Source organism: Pristis pectinata, chromosome 16, assembly GCF_009764475.1.
Source record: "Pristis pectinata isolate sPriPec2 chromosome 16, sPriPec2.1.pri, whole genome shotgun sequence".
NCBI classification, from domain to species: domain Eukaryota; kingdom Metazoa; phylum Chordata; class Chondrichthyes; order Rhinopristiformes; family Pristidae; genus Pristis; species Pristis pectinata.
Window position 1 is genome coordinate 26,010,291 of NC_067420.1, and position 18,307 is coordinate 26,028,597.

The following is an 18,307-nucleotide window of genomic DNA, read 5'->3' on the forward strand; positions in this document are numbered from 1 at the left end:
GGACCTGCTGCAGAATAACGGCCTGCTTTGGTAAAAAATTAGAACCCAACCTGAGTACAAGCTGACCATGGCCATTTGAAACCTGACCCCAGCCTGAGCACTTAAATGAGCACTTCCATACTCGACCCAACACAATCTGGACCAGTGCAGTAAATAAAAAAAGCTCATTCATCCTTTTGGTCTATTTGAAGACCAAATGCCAAGTAAATCCACTCAAAATACAATTTTCTGAACATTACTTTCTTGCTCAAGTAAACCATCCTGACTCAGATAAAGTACTGGACCAGGCAGACACAGCACAGCCCAAGTTGACCCAGAGGTTTCTTCATAAAATATGTCCAACCCAATGTGAACTTCATACATAGGGTGGGCCTTGTGGGGCTTGAGTCTAGAAGCCAAGCTCTACTGCAGAAAGTCTCACAATCCATTGCTCCCCATATAATTTTCTGAGTGAAGTTCAGAATGCATCTAAATGTGTCCAATTAGAACCAACTCATGTTTGCAAGCAGCAAGACCTAGACAACATCCAGGCATGGGTTGACATATGGCAAGTAACGAGGAGCATCTTCAAGCAGTTGGTGGGCCCCAGGCATTAGTGACATCAGCAATGTGCCTCAATCATTTTTCTTTTCGGGTACGGTTCCTTACATTTCTGCTGCTGGCCGTCCTCATATTAACCTGCCATCAACTCATCCTTTATAAGGACCAGAGCGCATTATCCCATTCCATCACAGCAGTCCAAGCTCACGTTGACCAGGAATAAGATACAATGCTCCACAAGCTCATTGTATAGACAGCACACAGAGAAGACTTTCAGCCCAGAGGAAAATGAACCTTGTTGAATATATTGTGCCCCTTCGCAGTACCGTTTGCCATTTGGTAACTAATGCCATCTTTCAGATGGTAATGAGGCTCAAACATGCTACTCTAGTTGTTGTTGTAACGTAGAGATGAATAATGTTACTCTTATTCATTCCTACATTACAACAATCACCACACGCATTCCTCTATAGGTTGCGAAAGGTGCAGTATAACCTCAAGCACATCTTTTACTTGCGGGGTCATTCACCATACAAATTTAGTGAATCATTTCATTGAAATATATAGGATGGATTATAAATGCCTGGTTTCTCTAATTATTTTATTATCCTGTCTGACATCTCCATAGTGTTATTTAATGAGTTTAATAAAGTCAGATTTTGTCATGTATTTCAGAACCCAAGAAATCCAAAAGGGAATTTGGAAGAAATTGCTTTACCCAAAATATGATAAGAATATGGATCTCCATACCACAGGGAATGGTTGTAGCAAAAGGTATAGAAACATATATGGGAGGCTGTATGAGGGTGACGGGGTTAGAGGGTTAGGGTCATAGATTTGAATGAGGAAAGATAGGAGGAGGCTTGAGTGGAAATATCAAAACTGAATGACCCGTTTCTGTGCCACATATCCAATGCAATCCTATGTAGTTACCTTCATCACTTCACTGGTGATCTCTGTGGCAAAAACACCCACAGAGGAGATTTGCTGGGACTGAGTTATGGAGAGCAGTTGAGCAGGTTGGGACTTTTTTTTTATTGGAGCATAGAAGAATGAGGGGTGATCTTATCGAGGTGTATAAAATCATGAGAGGCATAGATAGAGTCAATTCATGGGCTTTTTCTCAGGGTTGGGGAATCAAGAACTAGAGGACATAGGTTTAAGGTGAGAGGGGAGAGATTTAATAGGAACCTAGTGGGGTAAATTTTTCACCCGGAGCATGGTCAGTGTATGGAATGAGCTGCCAGAGGAAGTGCTTGAGACACAACATTTAAAAGGTCCTTGGACAGGTACATGGATAGGAAAGGTTTAGAGGGATATGGGTCAAACGCAGGCAAATGGGAACCTTGGTCGGCATAGACCGAAGGGCCCATTTCCATGCTGTGTGACTCTATCCCCTTTACTGGGCATCAGCTTAATGGGTTTGCCTTACATTCATCAGCCGTGATATTAACAAGTTGGCTGAGCTGCCAAACATAGTATGGAATTCTCAGATAACATTTCAGGAGCAAAAAAAGCCTTATTTTAAACAGAGTGCTAAATAAAGTTTAAATCATACCACTGTGATTGATAGAAGCTCAAATATTGTAAGCTTATAAAAATGTATTTTAAAATCTCTTATAGTTTGAAATATGCTTATGAAGGAATTAAAATCCATATAAATAAAAAAAAAGCTGTTTAAGGCCAAATGGTTTACAAAACAATAATTATGAGTTAGGCATCATTAAAATTCACTTGGACCTTTTGCAACAAAGTATTAGCTTTTCCAAGTATTTTACAATGGGATTAGTTCATAAGTGGCTTGTTTTCATGCCAGTGTGAGTAATTTCACTTGCTTCCATATTGGAGGAATATGGAATCACTGACAACAGCTGGAATTCTGCCTTAAATTATGGATGCAGAGAGATCTCAAAGTGGCTGCAAGTTTCATGGGGCAATAGCTTTATCATCACTACTCCCTCAAAACCCGGTGCATATCTTTGCCGATAAACAAAATATATTGGAAACCTGCTTTAGTCCAGGCAATCACTGGAGCTGGGGTACCCTCCGCAAGGCAGTAGAAATCCACTGCAGTTCCTTCCACTGCCACCTGATTTTTGGGAACCACTGAAAATTTAGGACCATCTGGAGAAAAAAAATACAAAACAAACCATGGTTAAGCACTACTAAATGTATGCAAGACTGAGGGAGAACAAAGTTCTTCTGATATTTCATTTTGACTGTCTATTCAGTTGCAGCTAGTGAAATTTTAGAAAATTACTAAATGCTAACTACATTGAAATTAGAATCACAGACCTTGATAATATGTCATTAGATTTAATGTACAAAGATTTCAAGCTGAAATGGTACCAGGTTAAAGTGTGAAGGCATTTTATGGAATTTTTGGTTAAGTGATGAAGTGGCCCAGCACCTAACTGCTATAATGCAGCTGGCAAAGTTCTCACAATACTGTATGAAAGGCAGTTTGCCTTTTTGCTAATTCAGAAGTATTATTTCCTTAAACCAACAAGCTAGCACGTCTGCAATAAATCTCAGGAACGTATATAAAGTTAATGGCTGAAGTTCAATGTCTATGGTAGAGCTTGGTTGCTGGACAGATTGCAGCAAGAGGGACAACTCTGTCACTGCCTGTGTGTTGAATCAACGTATGTGGAACTGAAGTTGTTTGGATCCATCTGCCTCAATTTCTGGGGTGGAGAGGCTTTGGGCGAGTAATCCCCACTGAGGTTTTCAACTGTGATCTTTTTGCAATACACAAAATAACATGATTTTAATGGAGAAGTCCAACAACCACATTTCATAGGCATAACTAAAGTATTACAAGTCCTTATCCATTGGCACAAACATTTTAGATTAACTGAATAAGTGAAGACAAGGGGAAAGAGGGAAAGCACAAAATACTATTCTTCAAAAAAATATTAGTTTAGATTTTCTTGCCCTGTCAAATTTTCCCTTCCGGACCGAACAGCAATCGTGCAGACCTTTCGTACAAGGGAGAAGAATGACCAAATGCAAGTTCAGATATAAATGCTGGAAATATCATAAGGATTGACTTTAATATTGTGAATGAAATTTCCATCTCTTCTGGGTGGAGCTTCCTTTCATCAACTAGAAATACAGCCAAAACCATCTGATTTGTCCTTTTTTATATTCTGATTTCACTACAATCATACCTGTTTATGGAGGGGAATGTAACTAAAAGAAATCCCAGTTGTGTCTTTTTAAGCCAGTATGTTTGTTCAATATCCAGGCACTCAACTTTGCTTGAGCAATATCAGAAGGATGTCCTCACTATGGAAAGAGGCTGGACTGTTCTGCAGGTCATCAAAACATTTTAAGTGAACGTTAATATCATGCTGAGCCTTAAATGTTTCGTCCAAATCTAAAGGCAATAAACACTACAGGGTCAGATCCTGTGTACACTCTAATAGAATGTGCCAGACAATTCCTTCGTTAATGTCTCTTGCTACATCTGGAGAAATTACCATTCACTGCTCAAGTAACCATACTCAGAAGCATTATTGTTTGCCTCTAAAGGAATATCCTCCCTCATATTTCAACATGAAAACTTCCTTTCATCTCTGTGCAATTCTTTTATCTATAAGGGATTAAGCCCTCTATTTTACCACTATTCTCCTTCATTTCATAATGTCAGGCTATAGATCATCAAAGAGAACCATTGGAGTTCCAGACATGAATGTTCCATCTCCCTTTTCTCCTGCTGTGTAAATATAGATGTGGGAACACCCAACATGGGTTTTGATCATTCTCCACCTACTGCACTAAGACGATGACACAAGAGCTTTTGCAGATGCTGCAATCTAGAGCAACACACACAACATGCTGGAGGAACTCAGCAGGTCGGGCAGCATCTATGGAGAGAAATAAACAGTCGACCTTTTGGGTCGAAACCCTTCATCAGGACTGGAAAGGAAGAGGGCAGAAGCCAGAATCTAAGATGATTAGATTCTACACCAGAATCTAACAACATATTGCTGCAGGACATTTTGTTGGTCCTCTGCAAGATACGAACTGGAAACCAATTCATAGCAACTGGTATAACATATAAATCTCGAAAGGTCAATGTAAGACTGCCGTTGGCTCTGGTGGAATCACATCTGTACTGCTTCATATGTTTGTTTTTTGGCTTTTGTCAGAAATAACATCCAGCTATTGGAAGAAGAACAGAGCAAGTTGGCGGGGGTCACATCCCATAAGTTAAGGGAATGACATACATGAAAAGCTTGATCGTGATGTGCCTGAACATTGTTGAAAGAGAATTTTGAGGTGCTTTACATTCAAAGTGCTTTAAATAATGAAAAGTTTGGACAATAAGATCCAAGCGAGTTTGTGCACAAAAGCTACAAATTAAGTACAAAAGCTTAGAAATTGGTAGATGCTTCTAAAGGCACTTAGTTACATGATTGGGTACTGTTGAATTGGCCTTGTTTTCTTTTCACTCTGTCAGTGCAGAGTGGATGGAAGTCAGCTCAGTGTTGAGGTCACGAATGACAGGTGAGTCATGGGGGATTGAATCAGTAATAGAGTGGAGAGGTGATGGTTGAAATAATTAGTTGGGAGTGCAATTGGTGGTTGCAGAATGCATTTTAGTGGTGTAAGAAGGTCAGGTGAGGTTGGTTCAACAGATTGGTGAATGGATTGGCTAAGGGTTATGAGCCTGAGAGGGTGGAGCATGTGGGTTGGTCTCTAACGAGGTTGCTGATCTGAGGGAGAGCCAGGTAAGTAACCACCTTAAAGGGAATCTACCCATCTAGTTCCCAGGGCCAATTGAGCACCTGCTCAGCCATTCCCCGGTAATTCTTGGCTCACAGGCAAGATGGAAGGAGTCTTCAGCAACAGCATCCCACAGACAGCATGATATTGTCAAACACCACTGAAAACCCCAGAAATGCAGTCCAGTCATGCACTGCACATCACTGGATCCCATTACACATTTCTTGGGTCCTCTGTGCATCAGCCTTTCAGATACAGAGAGCACCTGCAACAAGAATTGCACACCGCGCTACACAAATGAGGTCCCAGATTTTCAATGACATTTGACTTCTTGTGACTCTAGGCAAAGAAACATTCATGGGTCACATGGAGGTATTAAGTTAACATTGAGTGTTTAATTCAACACTGTCATCAACAACTGGAATCTGGGGTTATTAGGAATGTACCAAGGGAATATCATTTGAATATGTGGCCTGGGCAGACCATTCCTGTTCCAAAGATAGCAGTGTGATCACAAGGAGCCGGAATTTCCTAAATCACACCAATGGAGAAATCATGTTGCAAATTATGTTGGCTTCTGCACCAAATGTGCTGATAAGAACCTTTGACTATCTTTCCTGTGCAATTCATTTACCTACACAAAAGAAAGGGAAATACACTGAGTTGCTGTGCATTGCTCTTCACTCTTATGGCTTCTTATCTCTGCTTTTCTTGTTCTATCACTGAACAGGCATACCTGTAACATAAGGAGCTGAATGTGTGACAGGGCAGCAGGAGGAGCAGAGTCCACCAAATTGCATATGTACTGAGATGAATATACATACTTAAGTAACAGCAGCCGGAGTAGGATAATCGGAGCCTGTTCTGCCATTCAGTAGGATCATGGCTGATCCAATCTTGGCCTGAACATCGTTTTCCCCTTCTCTCCCCATACCCCTCAACTCTCTTCCAGTTCAAATATCGGTCAGTCTCCACCTTGTTTATATATTCAATGAATCACAGTAGAATTAGCATCTTTTGCCAATTGACACTAGATTTAAACTGAAATATCACGCATTAGAAACATTAGTATTGCCTTACAAACTAGGGAAGGAATCACTGAAAAACAATACACATTATTACAGTACTAGACAGATCTGATTAAGTGTTTATCCGCTCTTGTTGCTGCAAAGGTTCTAAGAAATCAAATGGCAAAAATCTACAAGCCCTGCAAATTAAAGTAATAAACACAGATGTGTCTATGTTATAGATTTAAATCCTCTCTGATGCTTCATGCCAAAGCTATAAATATGCTTGCTGGTATTTTTGGTTTCCCTTCCTCGCAATTTTGCTTCGGTAAATTTTCAATGAGGGGCCACTTGGCAAGCATCAGCGTCTAGTGTTCTAAGGTCAGCTGAAAGGATCTTTAAGAGTCAGTAGGAAAGGTGCTTGGAAAGACTATTCCGTCTACAGCATGCATAGGATTCAACAAAAAAAACACTTGGCCAGATGTTTCTTCATCCTGCTGTGGCAAGTCACGGAGATTAATTTACAACTGTTGCCTGGTAATAGCTCACGGTAACAGCTGGCAAAAGATGTTCTATCAAGGAAAACTGCACCCCCATCAGATAATGCAGGCTTCTGAAACCAAAATGAATAATAAGATTTCACATTTATTGCTTGCCTTTGTAAGAAAAATACTGGAGTGGTTCAATCAAGCAAACCTACTTTCAATGTACTAATTATGTCTTTCTACTTTGTGTCAACCAAGAACTGCCATAAGATTGAATATATACGAACATTAGCAACAGAGCAGAAACAGGCCAATTGGCACCTCATGGGTGCTCTGTCGTTCAATAAGATCATAATTTACTAACCTAGGTCTCAATACCATTTTCTTGCTCTCTCCCCATACCCCTTGACTCCCTTGTAGTTTAAATGTCCATCAATCTCTGCCTTGAATAAATCCAATGACTGCCTCCACAGCTCTGTGGGGTAGAGAATTCTAGAGATTCACAACCAGAGATCAATCTTAATCTCCATTTTAAAAAGGCCAAATGTGAGTAAACAGGATAATGGATTTTCATGAGGATTACTTGACAGTGATTCTGGCATCAGATTTTAAATTGATGCTCAGAGTAACAAAGTAACACTTCTCCTGTGTTCTTCTTCTTATCTCCTCTTTGCATTATTGTAAAACATTATTAACAAGTGGTGATAGTTTCCTGTGGGAGGTGTTCACTCTAAACCCACTAATTTAGCTTTCACTGTTCATTAAAATCCAGCAGTCACCAGAGGAACAGAGACAGGAATACCAGTGAAAGATTACTGAAAAGAAAATGTCTGGCGAAGTCCCACCTGATGGAGGTATCCTGGAAAGGAGAGTGAGTGAGAAATATAATCACTAGATGTCAGAATGTCACAGTGACTCAGTTTACAGGGCATTACATGCCCAAAATTACTAATTGGAGTTTTTCCCAAGTCAACACTCAGCTTAGAGGTTAAAGGGTTAGATATTTGAATCTGCCTGACTCACTTGTGTTGCAACATACCACAGGACTTATGGGTGTAATACGAATACAGAAAAGTTAGTTTTTGAGCAGGCTAAAGCTACCAAACACCAGAAGGGCTGGGCTTATTGAAAAATATCTCCAGCACTAAAAATAAATCAAACAGCAAATATATATATTTAAAAAAATGCCTTTAAAATTGTTTAATAACTTTATTTTTAAACCAACTATCTTTGCTGAAATTTAAATTAGAATTGAAGTCTAATATAGAAATGACAACACTAACCTGAAAGGATAACTTTATTTCTCCCACTACAATTACTGGTTTAATTTCAAACTGCCAGTCTTTTGCCACAGTTGTCAATATTATGACACCAAGATTGGGATGTAGTGGACAGCGAGGAAGGCTTTCAAACCTTGCAAAGTGATCTGGACCAGCTGGGGAAATGGGCTGAAAAATGGCAGATGGAATTTAATGCAGACAAGTGTGAGGTGATGCACTTTGGGAGGACAAACCAGGGTAACACTTACACAGTGAATGGTAGGGCACTGAAGTATGCGGTAGAACAAAGGGACCTTAATAATTCCTTGAAAGTGGCATCACAGGTAGATAGCGTCATAAAGAGAGCTTTTGGCACATTGACCTTCATAAATCAGGGCACTGAGTACAGGAGTTGGGATGTTATGTTGAAGTTGAAAAAGACGTTGGTGAGGCCAAATTTGGAGTATTGTGTGCCGTTCTGGTCACCTACCTACAGGAATGATATCAATAAGCTTGAAAGAGTGCAGAGAAAATGAACATGGACGTTGCTGGGACTTGAGGACCTGAGTTACAGGGATAGGTTGAACAGGTTAGGACTTTATTCCCTAGAGTGCAGGAGAATGAGGGAAGATCTTATAGAAGTATACAAAATTATGAGGGGTATAGATTGGGTGAATGCATGCAGTCTTTTTCCCCTCAGGTTATGTGAGACTGGAACTAGAGGTCATAGGTTTAGGGTAAAAAGGTGAAATATTTAAGGGGAATCTACTTTACTCTGAGGGTGGTGTGAGTGTGGAACGTGCTGCCAGCTGAAGTGGTAAATGCGGGTTCAATTGAAACATTTAAGAGAAGTTTGGATAGGTGCCATGGATGAGAGAGGTATGGAGGGCTATGGCCCGGGTGCAGGTAGATGGGACTAAGCAGAGAACCAGGCCGACATGGACTAGATGGGCTGAAAGGCCTGTTTCTGTGCTGTAGTGCTCTATTACTCTATTATGTACAGAAAATGTTTATTTGAGTTCTCTAATAATTATTTTCATGCTGATTGGAAAATACAGGGTTAGAACAAATTATTGGTTAAAGATTCACATAATAATGACGTGTGACTTCTTATTGTCAAAAACTGATTGATTTGTCTACCCATTCAAACAAATGGATGAATGCCTGTGTAACACACAAAGGAAAGTTATATGAACATGAAAATCAAAAAGAACTGCAATATATGCTGGAGGACATTTCACCTCTTTCCTTCCCACCATCCAGGGACCCAAACAGTCTTTCCAGGTGAAGCAATGATTCACTTGCACTTCTTCCAATCTAGTGTACTGTGTTGTGTTCACAATGTGATCTCCTTTACATTGGAGAAACCAAACGTAGACTGAGTGATCACTTTAAAGAGCACCTGCATTCAGTCCACAGGGTTTCTGAGCTTCCCGTTGCCTGCCACTTCAATTCTCATTTCGCTCCCACTCTGACCTATCAGTCTGACATCTCCTACACTATTATAATGAGGCCTAACACAAGCTTGAGGGACAGCACCCCATCTTCTGTTTGGGTACGTTGCAGCTTTCTGGACTCAAAATTGAATTCTGCATCTTAAGGTAATTTGATTTTTCTCTCTGTATCAGTTGTCTATCTGTGATATTGGCTCAGCTTGTTGGTATTATTTTCTTTTTTAAATTTTTTTTTCTCTCTGGCAGTGGAGGACATGCCAAGCCTGACCTGCTGGTTTAGTCTTCCTGCTCTGCATTTCACAATTCTCACATTCTGCTATTTACGTTTGGGTAGCTGCGATGGCCGAGCAGTTAAGGCGTTGTATTCGAAATCCAATGGGGTTTCCCTGTGCAGGTTCAAACCCCGCTAGCAGCGGGTTTACATTTATTTTATGGGCAGGCACAGTAGCGTAGCGGTTAGCGTAATGCTAATACAGCACCAGCGACCTGGGTTCAATTCCGGCCGCTGTCTGTAAGGAGTTTGTATATTCTCCCCGTGACTTCGTGGGTTTCCTCCGAGTGCTCCAGTTTCCTCCCACATTCCAAAGACGTATGGGTTAGGAAGCTGTGGGCATGCTATGTTGGCACCAGAAGCATGGCAACACTTGAGGGCTGCCCCCAGAACACTCTACGCAAATAGATGCATTTCACTGTGTGTGCCGATGCACATGTGAGTAATAAAGATATCTTTTGTCGAAGTTCTCACTCTCTAACTGCTCCCATTCAATCATTGTCCAGATAACCTTGTTTACAGCTTTTTTCTCATTGTCACTCTGGCTTTACCATCAGAGACACCCCACCCCACTCTCTCTGCAGTTTAACAAGCATCTTTTCTCTCCTTCCCAGTTCTGGTAAAGGGTCTTTGACCTGAAACATTAACCCTGTTTCTCTTCCCTCAAACGTGGCCTGATCTGCTGAGTATTTCCAGCATTTTCTGTTTATATTTTAAGTTGTATGAACATGTTATATCTCTTCACTAACATCGCTAAGGTAACTGCCGGCCTTCAGTGCTTAACCCCATCCACTGCTAGATTATCTTTTAGTAAATGTTCCAAGCCTAGGGAGCATAGATTTAGGGTGAGGGGGGAAAGATTTAAAAGGGACTTGAGGGGCAACTTTTTCACGCAGAGGGTGGTGAGTATATGGAAAAAGCTGCCAGAGGAAGTAGTTGAGGCAGGTACAATAGTATCATTTAAGAAGCACTTGGATAGGTACATGCAGGGGTGGGGCTTAGAGGGATATGGGCTGAACGCAGGAAATTAGGACTAGATGGGTGGGCACCATGGTCGGCATGGACTCATTGGGCTGAAGGGCCTGTATCTGTGTCGCGCTATGACTCTAAATGCCTGAGAACTACAGAATTCATGTGCTTGAAATGGTTTAAAAGTACATCTATTTTCCAAAGTTAAATTGGTTAATAAGTTAACACAGTGTTATATTTATTAGATTATTTTGAAATAGCTTTCATAAAGTATATTCCTCAATTTGTTGTACGAAGCATTATCTATCCTTGGGCAGGCACGGTAGTGTAGCGGTTAGCGTAACACTTTACAGTGCCAGCGACCCGGGTTCTAATCTGGCCACTGTCTCTAAGGTGTTTGTACGTTCTCCCCGTGTCTGCGTGGGTTTCCTCCGGGTGCTCTGGTTTCTTCCCACATTCCAAAAAGACGTACAGGTTAGGAAGTTGTGGTCATGCTGTGTTGGCGCCGGAACTGTGGCAAGATTTGTGGGCTGCCCCCAGAACACTATGCAAAAAGATATATTTCACTGTGCTTCGATGTACATGTGACTAATAAAGATATCTTATCCTTTATTAAAACCTGTAGATTGTACATTTAATATTAATAATAACTGTTAACACCAATACTAGTTTATTATGTACCTTGAACAATGATGTGGGCGACAGCCTGGATGGAACCTTCAGTGTTGCTCGCATTACAGTTGTACTGCCCTTGATCCTCGAAGGTGACGTTCTGCATGAAAAGCCCACCGGAAGAAGTGATGGTGTACCTTAGGTCATCAGGGATGGGGGTGTTATTACCCTTGGTCCAGATGATGCGTGGTTGAGGATGGCCTGAGACACCACATTCAAGTGTGACGCTTTCCCCCACCAACACCTCGGTGTTTTGAGGCTGAATCACAAAAGTAGGTTTTGCTGGAAAAATATAAGTCAGGTTGGATATCTTGACAATTCTACCATGAAGTATGAGTTATTCTTATATACAAGTCATCCAGTGTGCCTTTATATTTTGGAAACAACTTCTAAATTAGATAATTCATTATGCCCAAATTCTACATATGTTTTGAAGTAAACTGTTAATCTATGTGACATGTCATATGGGTTATCAAGATCAATTCTGGTCATCAGGTAGTGTAGTACTACAGGTTAGGGAACTCATTGGAGTAAGGCAGAGGATGAAAGAAGATGTATGGGAAGGAAGAGGCAATAAGAAAATAAGGAAGAAGTAGGGAAAGGGGGAAGAGAAAAAAATTGGGGTACGAAGAAAAAGAAGAATCTCCAGTGAAGAGCAGCAGAAATAGAGTATTTCTGGGTGTTAGATGTTGTCAAAGTACTTGCAAGGAATGTCTTCCTTTTCCAAAAAAAAATTGAAGTCACCTGCTTTTCCAATTATTAAGTCTGGTATTTTCTTAACTATGGATAATTGTATTAAGTTTAATAGCCTCAATTTTTCAAATGATAAGCAGGCCAACAAAATATGATAATTGAAGCTTGAACAGGCCTCAGTTTTTAAAAACCCATACCCCTATCTGCACAGAAGAGGGCTTTTCTCCCCACTTTTGAGTAGGGTTTGACTTTAATTGATCAAGGTGTTATTTGCATTAGTTAAACCTTTTCATCACACCACCTACAAGGATAAGCATTATTGCAAGCAGATGTAAACACGAGATGAAACTTTCTGAAGAACCACAAAGAATTTTGCAGTGGAATGTTTTGGCCCCAACAGATTTATTTTAAAAAAATAGCATAGATTGTATTGAAATTCTGGTACATGTCTTCTGCACAGCCTTAATTGATGGTGTTTTATGAAGATATCACACATTTCACTAAAATTAAATACACCAAAATTGAAGATTAAACACCATATGAAGTAATTAAAGATGGAATAATACTGTTGAATAATAATTGCAAAACTGCTAACTTGGGAGTAGATATTTTATGTTTTTAGTATTAAATCCTGTCAATTTAAAATTCACTTCATCAATCATTATGAACCATGAGAGTAAAGTCATTCACTCTGAATGGCTGGTTGAGTGCAATTTAAGATGTGAGTAAACATTATGAATCATCTTTGTAAGTGCTTGGTTTACTAATGCACCTATATTCAGAGGCTGAACTTGGTAATACATTACCAGAAGAAATAGCAATTTATTAAAATTTTCCAGAGTAATTTTTTTGTAAAATATTTGTTTCTAACTTAGTTTAATAGTAATGAATTATTATTTCTATTCCATATTCTTTCCCAGCTTGAGCCTAACACAAATTATCTCACAGTAGGTCACTCAGCAATCAACTCTGCCAGCATTAGTGGATAGACCAAGGCAACCTTGTCAAAACCAAACTACCGACAAAAAGAAGTTAACACTGTTATTTTGAAACTAACACCCATTTAAATATCTTAAGGAGATTATTTTACAAGCATTATTTTTCCCCATGGCATAGTCTCTGATATTAAGTCACTTATTTTTATAATTGCTGCAAAAGAACAGAAAACTTGCACTGCAAATTAATGCCACAGATGGTTAAATGTTTTCTTTAAACATGCTATTAAAGTGCAACCTTTTAATTCATACAAAGTAGCTGATATTTCAAAACAGAACGACAAAGGAAGAATTTCTTTAAAAAAATGACCCATTGGATAATTTGGATATAGAAAGTCATATAAAATAGCTATTGAGGCAGTAATCTGTTAGAAAGGAATCAGACAACCAGAAAGAAAAAGGAAGAACTTGAAAGGATTTAGAGGAAGAGAGAAATTGGTTCTGTCAATTCCACTTGAGAAGGTAGCACTGGCACAGCAGATGTGCTCAGTGGCCAACTGTGGGGAAATTTAGAACAACAAATAATCTGCTGGAGGAACTCAGGAGGTCAAGCAGCATCTGTGGGAGGGAAGGAATTGTCGATGCTTCGGGTCGCAACCCTGCATCGACACTCCTGATGGGACTGAGGGATTGAGGGACACAGTTATAGGGAGAGGTTAGACAGGCTATGACATTATTCCTTGGAGTGCAAGAGACTGAGAGGTGATCTTATAGAAGTGTATAAATTCATGAGGGGCATAGATAGGGTAAATGCATGCAGTCTTTTTCCCAGGGTTGGGGAATCAAGAACCAAAGGCCATAGGTTAAAAGTGAGAGGGGAGAGATTTAATAGGAACTTGAGGGGCAATTTTTTTTTAAAACAAATGGTGTAAAGGGTGTATGTGGAATGAGCTGCCAGAGGAATGAGTTGAGGCAGGTACAATAACAACATTTAAAAGACATTTGGACAGTTACATAGATTAGAAAGGTTTAGAAGGCTATGGGCCAAACTCTAACAAATGGGACTAGCTTGGATGGGGCATCTTTGGTGACCAGTTTCTGTGCTGTATAACTCTATGACCCACTGAGTTCCTCTAGCAGATTGTCGCTCCATATTCCAGCATCTGCAATCTCTTGTCTCTCCTGTGGGGAAATTTGTATAGTTCAATCATAATCCCTCCAGTGTAGCAGAGAACTAAAATAACCTGATGTTTGTAATAATAATTTTTTGCATCCTTACATGGTGTGCCAAAATACCGGAGGATCACTTCGTTGGTCTTGACCTCTCCTGCGACATTTTTCGCCATGCACTGGTAGGCACCCTGGTCTGACTCTTTTATATCCTGAATCATCAGCGTGCCATCTTCCAGTAGGTTCACACGATGATCATCTTTCATATCAATTTCATTACTGGGGAGACATAAACAGGAAATGATGAAGCAATATGAAAGCTTGTTCTTCACTGTTCTTATCACCAGTTGGGATCAAGGCAAGAAGGGCATGGACGGCAGGTACATGGGAACAAGCCATTGGAATTTGGAACCAAATGACTCTTCCTTCATCATTGCTGAGTCATTAAGTACATTTAAGACACAGTTAGATTTTTGCATAGTAGAGGAATTAAGGGTTATGGGGAAAAGGCAGGTAGGTGGATCTGAGTCCATGGCCAGATCAGCCATGATCTTATTGAATGGCGGAGCAGGCTCAATGGGCCAGATGTCCTACTCCTGCTTCAATTTCTTATGTCTTATGTTCTAAATCCTGGAACTTTCCACCAAACAGCACCATCAGCATACTTTCACTGATAGAATGCAGTAGTTCAAGGTGGCACCACCACTACCAGGAGCGTTTAGCAATGGTCAAAAGTGCTGGCCTTGCCAGCAATGCCCAGACACTGTAAATAAATGATAAAATATTTGGGAAAGCTGACCAAATATAAAAAATTAATGAAGTTAATTAAGTTGCAATCTATGTGAAGAAATGTTCCTTTTCAAGTTTAAATACTCTCTATAACCAAATAGATCCTTGATATTCCAAAAAGAAATAATTCTGGGAAAATATTACTAACTGTCCAAAAGGGGAAGACTACTCATACATATAGAAAAGTCAATGTGACGTATTTTTGCTACCACCAAGCTGCGAGGAAAAAGTCCTTTCTGTTCACAGGCAAGATATACCCAAGGACACAAACTACATTATCTAACTTCTGCACAGAATTTCAGCAGAGTAGGAATTTTTCAAGGGTTTAATACACTCACTGTTCTTCACTGAAAATTGAACTAATTAGTTTCGGGTGCATGGCCTTGTAAGAACTAAACTGGGCACAGAAGGAATAATCACAATATGAGGGGTTTGTGTCAATCAATAAGCACTGGCATGATATTTTTTGTATTATAAAAATACGGAAATCTTTGAAAAGGATTTGCACACTGTTTTGATCAATCTGTCCAGACATGGGTCAACACAAGATTGAGTTGTATCCAGAATTAGAATTAGAGCTAATTACATGCAAGTTGACGTTACATTAGTCAAGAGTTTAAAGCTGTGTAAGATTGTTGGAGTACAAAAGCTGCAGCAGTGCATGGCACCTTATTACAGTTTTTAATATTTTTAAAATCATATCGTATAACTCCTTAGTGCTTTCTTGTTATATCTCTCATTATATAATTTGTAGTATTTTATATTGCAGCAGCAGTAGTGCTAATTAGTTTCAATAAACTTTTAAAGAGTTCTGAGTTGTACTGCACCATGAGTTTTGGCAAGCTTTACCCCTCTCAGATGGGTTCAAGGCCAGACACAGATAACAGGTATCAAGGAGTACTATCCACAAGATTATCCCAAGATTACCAGGTGGACAGAGGAAATGTAACGAGGACATTCCCAAAGCTACTTTGTAACATCTGCACCAACTCAAGAGAATCCTTCACCCGTGGTCACTCAAAATGGAGCAGGAGCATTTGCAGAGGGCATTTAGAATCTTGAGTCCATCTGTCAGCAACACACAATGCACAGTGTAAACAGCAGAAGGAGTGCACCACCACCCAAACTACTGACCAGCCCACCACACTAAGCACCTCCTGCCCCACATTGGCCTGATCAGCCACCTCAGAACCCATAGAACTGGGGTGGAAGGAAGACATCCTTGATGCTGAAGGACTGACCAAGTAGTAGTTTGTAAGACTTTATTGTATTCAAGTTCACTGCTCCAAGAAGTGACTCTATTTCAATAGCACCTCATTAGTTGTAGCACATTTTGGATTGTTCTGAGGTGCTAAGTGTTGTATAAATGGAAATTCTTTCTTTGTAACATTTCAGGATTGAAATCGATTCTTCTGTTGGCTCAAAAACAAATCAACTATTTATCAGTGGAATCTAATTTTATAGGCAATTATATGGTTCAAAAAGACAAATAGTTAAATAAATTAACCAAAGGAGTTGCTTAGCAACCATTACGTCTTTTTTTCTGAAATTTTTTAGCACCTTATGTCCCCCAGGATGCCCAGAGCAATTTGCATCTAATTAAAACGTAATAATTAGATTGTTGCTTGGGTAAACATGGCAAACAAAATGCTCACAGCAAGATCTAACAAATAACAAATCATTTCACAATTAAATGATCAATTAGTCTGCAGTTCTAACTCAAAACAGACATGTGAGATGTGTGTTTTGCTTGCCTTTTTGCAGCTGTGTAATTTGTAACAATGGAATCATCCAGTCAAATTCTACAAGGCATATACCTGTTAACAAGAACATGCCAACATGGTATCAATTGGTTGAAGAACCTTTTCAATAATATGTATGTATCTAAGGAAGTGATCGCCATATAAAATTATTTATTAAACCAGTTCTTTCAGGAGATCAATAGCAATGGTTAAAACAGCATTGTGAACCTCTTTAGCCTCCATTAATAAAAACAGCCATTTCCTAATGTGAATGAGCCAGAAAATTCTCCAAGTTAACAGCTGCAAAACTTGCTGCAGTAAGGAGTTGTGCAAACAACCAGCTGATTCCAGTTATCTCAGCAAACTTGAGGTGGACATTGCTGTGACCACATTTTTCTACTTGACCAAGATGTATGCTTCAAAACTAAATTCACTTCCATTGTAAAATCCAATCTTTTCCATTTTGATAACATTGCTTTCTTCCTCCCCTCCCCAACACTTCAACCTTCTGAAAATGAATGCCCCAGTTTGTATTCTCTGATACACTGCTTGTTGTATATGTCAATGGTACAACCTATGCTTTAGAACACATTTGCAAAACCATCGAACCCCACCTTATCTTATCTTTAGCCAATCTTTCAGTCAAACTTTTCAGATCCATGTGATATTTATTTATTTCTGATTGATACTACCCACTCCCTCATCTCATAGATTAATATCTTGCTGATTTAGTACAGCTTCCACGCCTCTTGCAACAATTAAACATGCAGTTTTCCTAAAAGGAGGACTTAGACTTTGCAATTTTAGTAGGTTTAATGCACCTGATGAAATCTTTCAAATTACCGTGAAAAGAGCATTGTCTCTGTAGTTTGGAAAGAAATTAGTCCAATTGAGATCAAGGTGAAAGACCAACAACTTAGAAATGATAACATTAAGTAACTATTCATCCAATGCACGAGTCTAAAAGCAGCTTTATCATCTTTTAATTGTGTTAATACAGTAGTGAGAGTCATCCTAATGCTATTTTTGAAAGCCCCATAAAGATCGGGATCTCCTATTGTGAGATTCACAGAACAACATCGATGACTTTCCATGTATGATGCCATACTTTGTCAGTTTCAGCTCAGTATTCTCCATTGACCTGTTGCAAGTTATTACAGCTGCCAGCATTTGGCCTAGCAGCTGTGATCTAGGCTCAAAGCTCTTAAATGGTCATATCAAAATACAAGCAACACTCTTCCAGCTATGGAGAAATGCTGCTCCTTAATGAATGGTTGCTGCAATGATGGAAAGAATGTGAGAGATTTGTCTCCAGTGGTTAGATGTACTTGAACAGACTAGTGAGGAATAGTATCTTCAGGAGGCATGCTTTTTGTGCAGCAGGTGCATAGAGATTGGCCAGGGCTAGGCCTGGCACTCCAGGTACAAGTACAATTCAAAAAAAAAAGGAAGATATCTCCTCAGCTTGTGTATGGGGTTTGGGCGATCTTCCTAACGCAGGTGTGAGCAGCAAACTGTGAGATGTGGCAGAGATCAACAATGGTAGCCTGGAATGATGCTAAGGCTATGAACTGGAGAGCGAGCATG

The 18,307-nt window shown here is 39.7% G+C and overlaps 1 protein-coding gene across 3 annotated transcripts in view; it reads right to left on the reverse strand.

Moving 5' to 3' along the window:
- Positions 1-18,307, reverse strand: part of LOC127578883 (peroxidasin-like) — a 171,155-nt gene that overhangs the window by 51,007 nt on the left and 101,841 nt on the right. For all 3 annotated transcript variants that reach the window (XM_052031415.1, XM_052031416.1, XM_052031417.1), the window contains 3 exons: positions 14,299-14,468; positions 11,401-11,673; positions 2,548-2,664 (listed from right to left, as the gene is read on the reverse strand). In XM_052031415.1, coding sequence (XP_051887375.1) covers positions 2,548-2,664; positions 11,401-11,673; positions 14,299-14,468 — 560 coding nt within the window. The remainder of the gene's footprint in view (positions 1-2,547; positions 2,665-11,400; positions 11,674-14,298; positions 14,469-18,307) is intronic.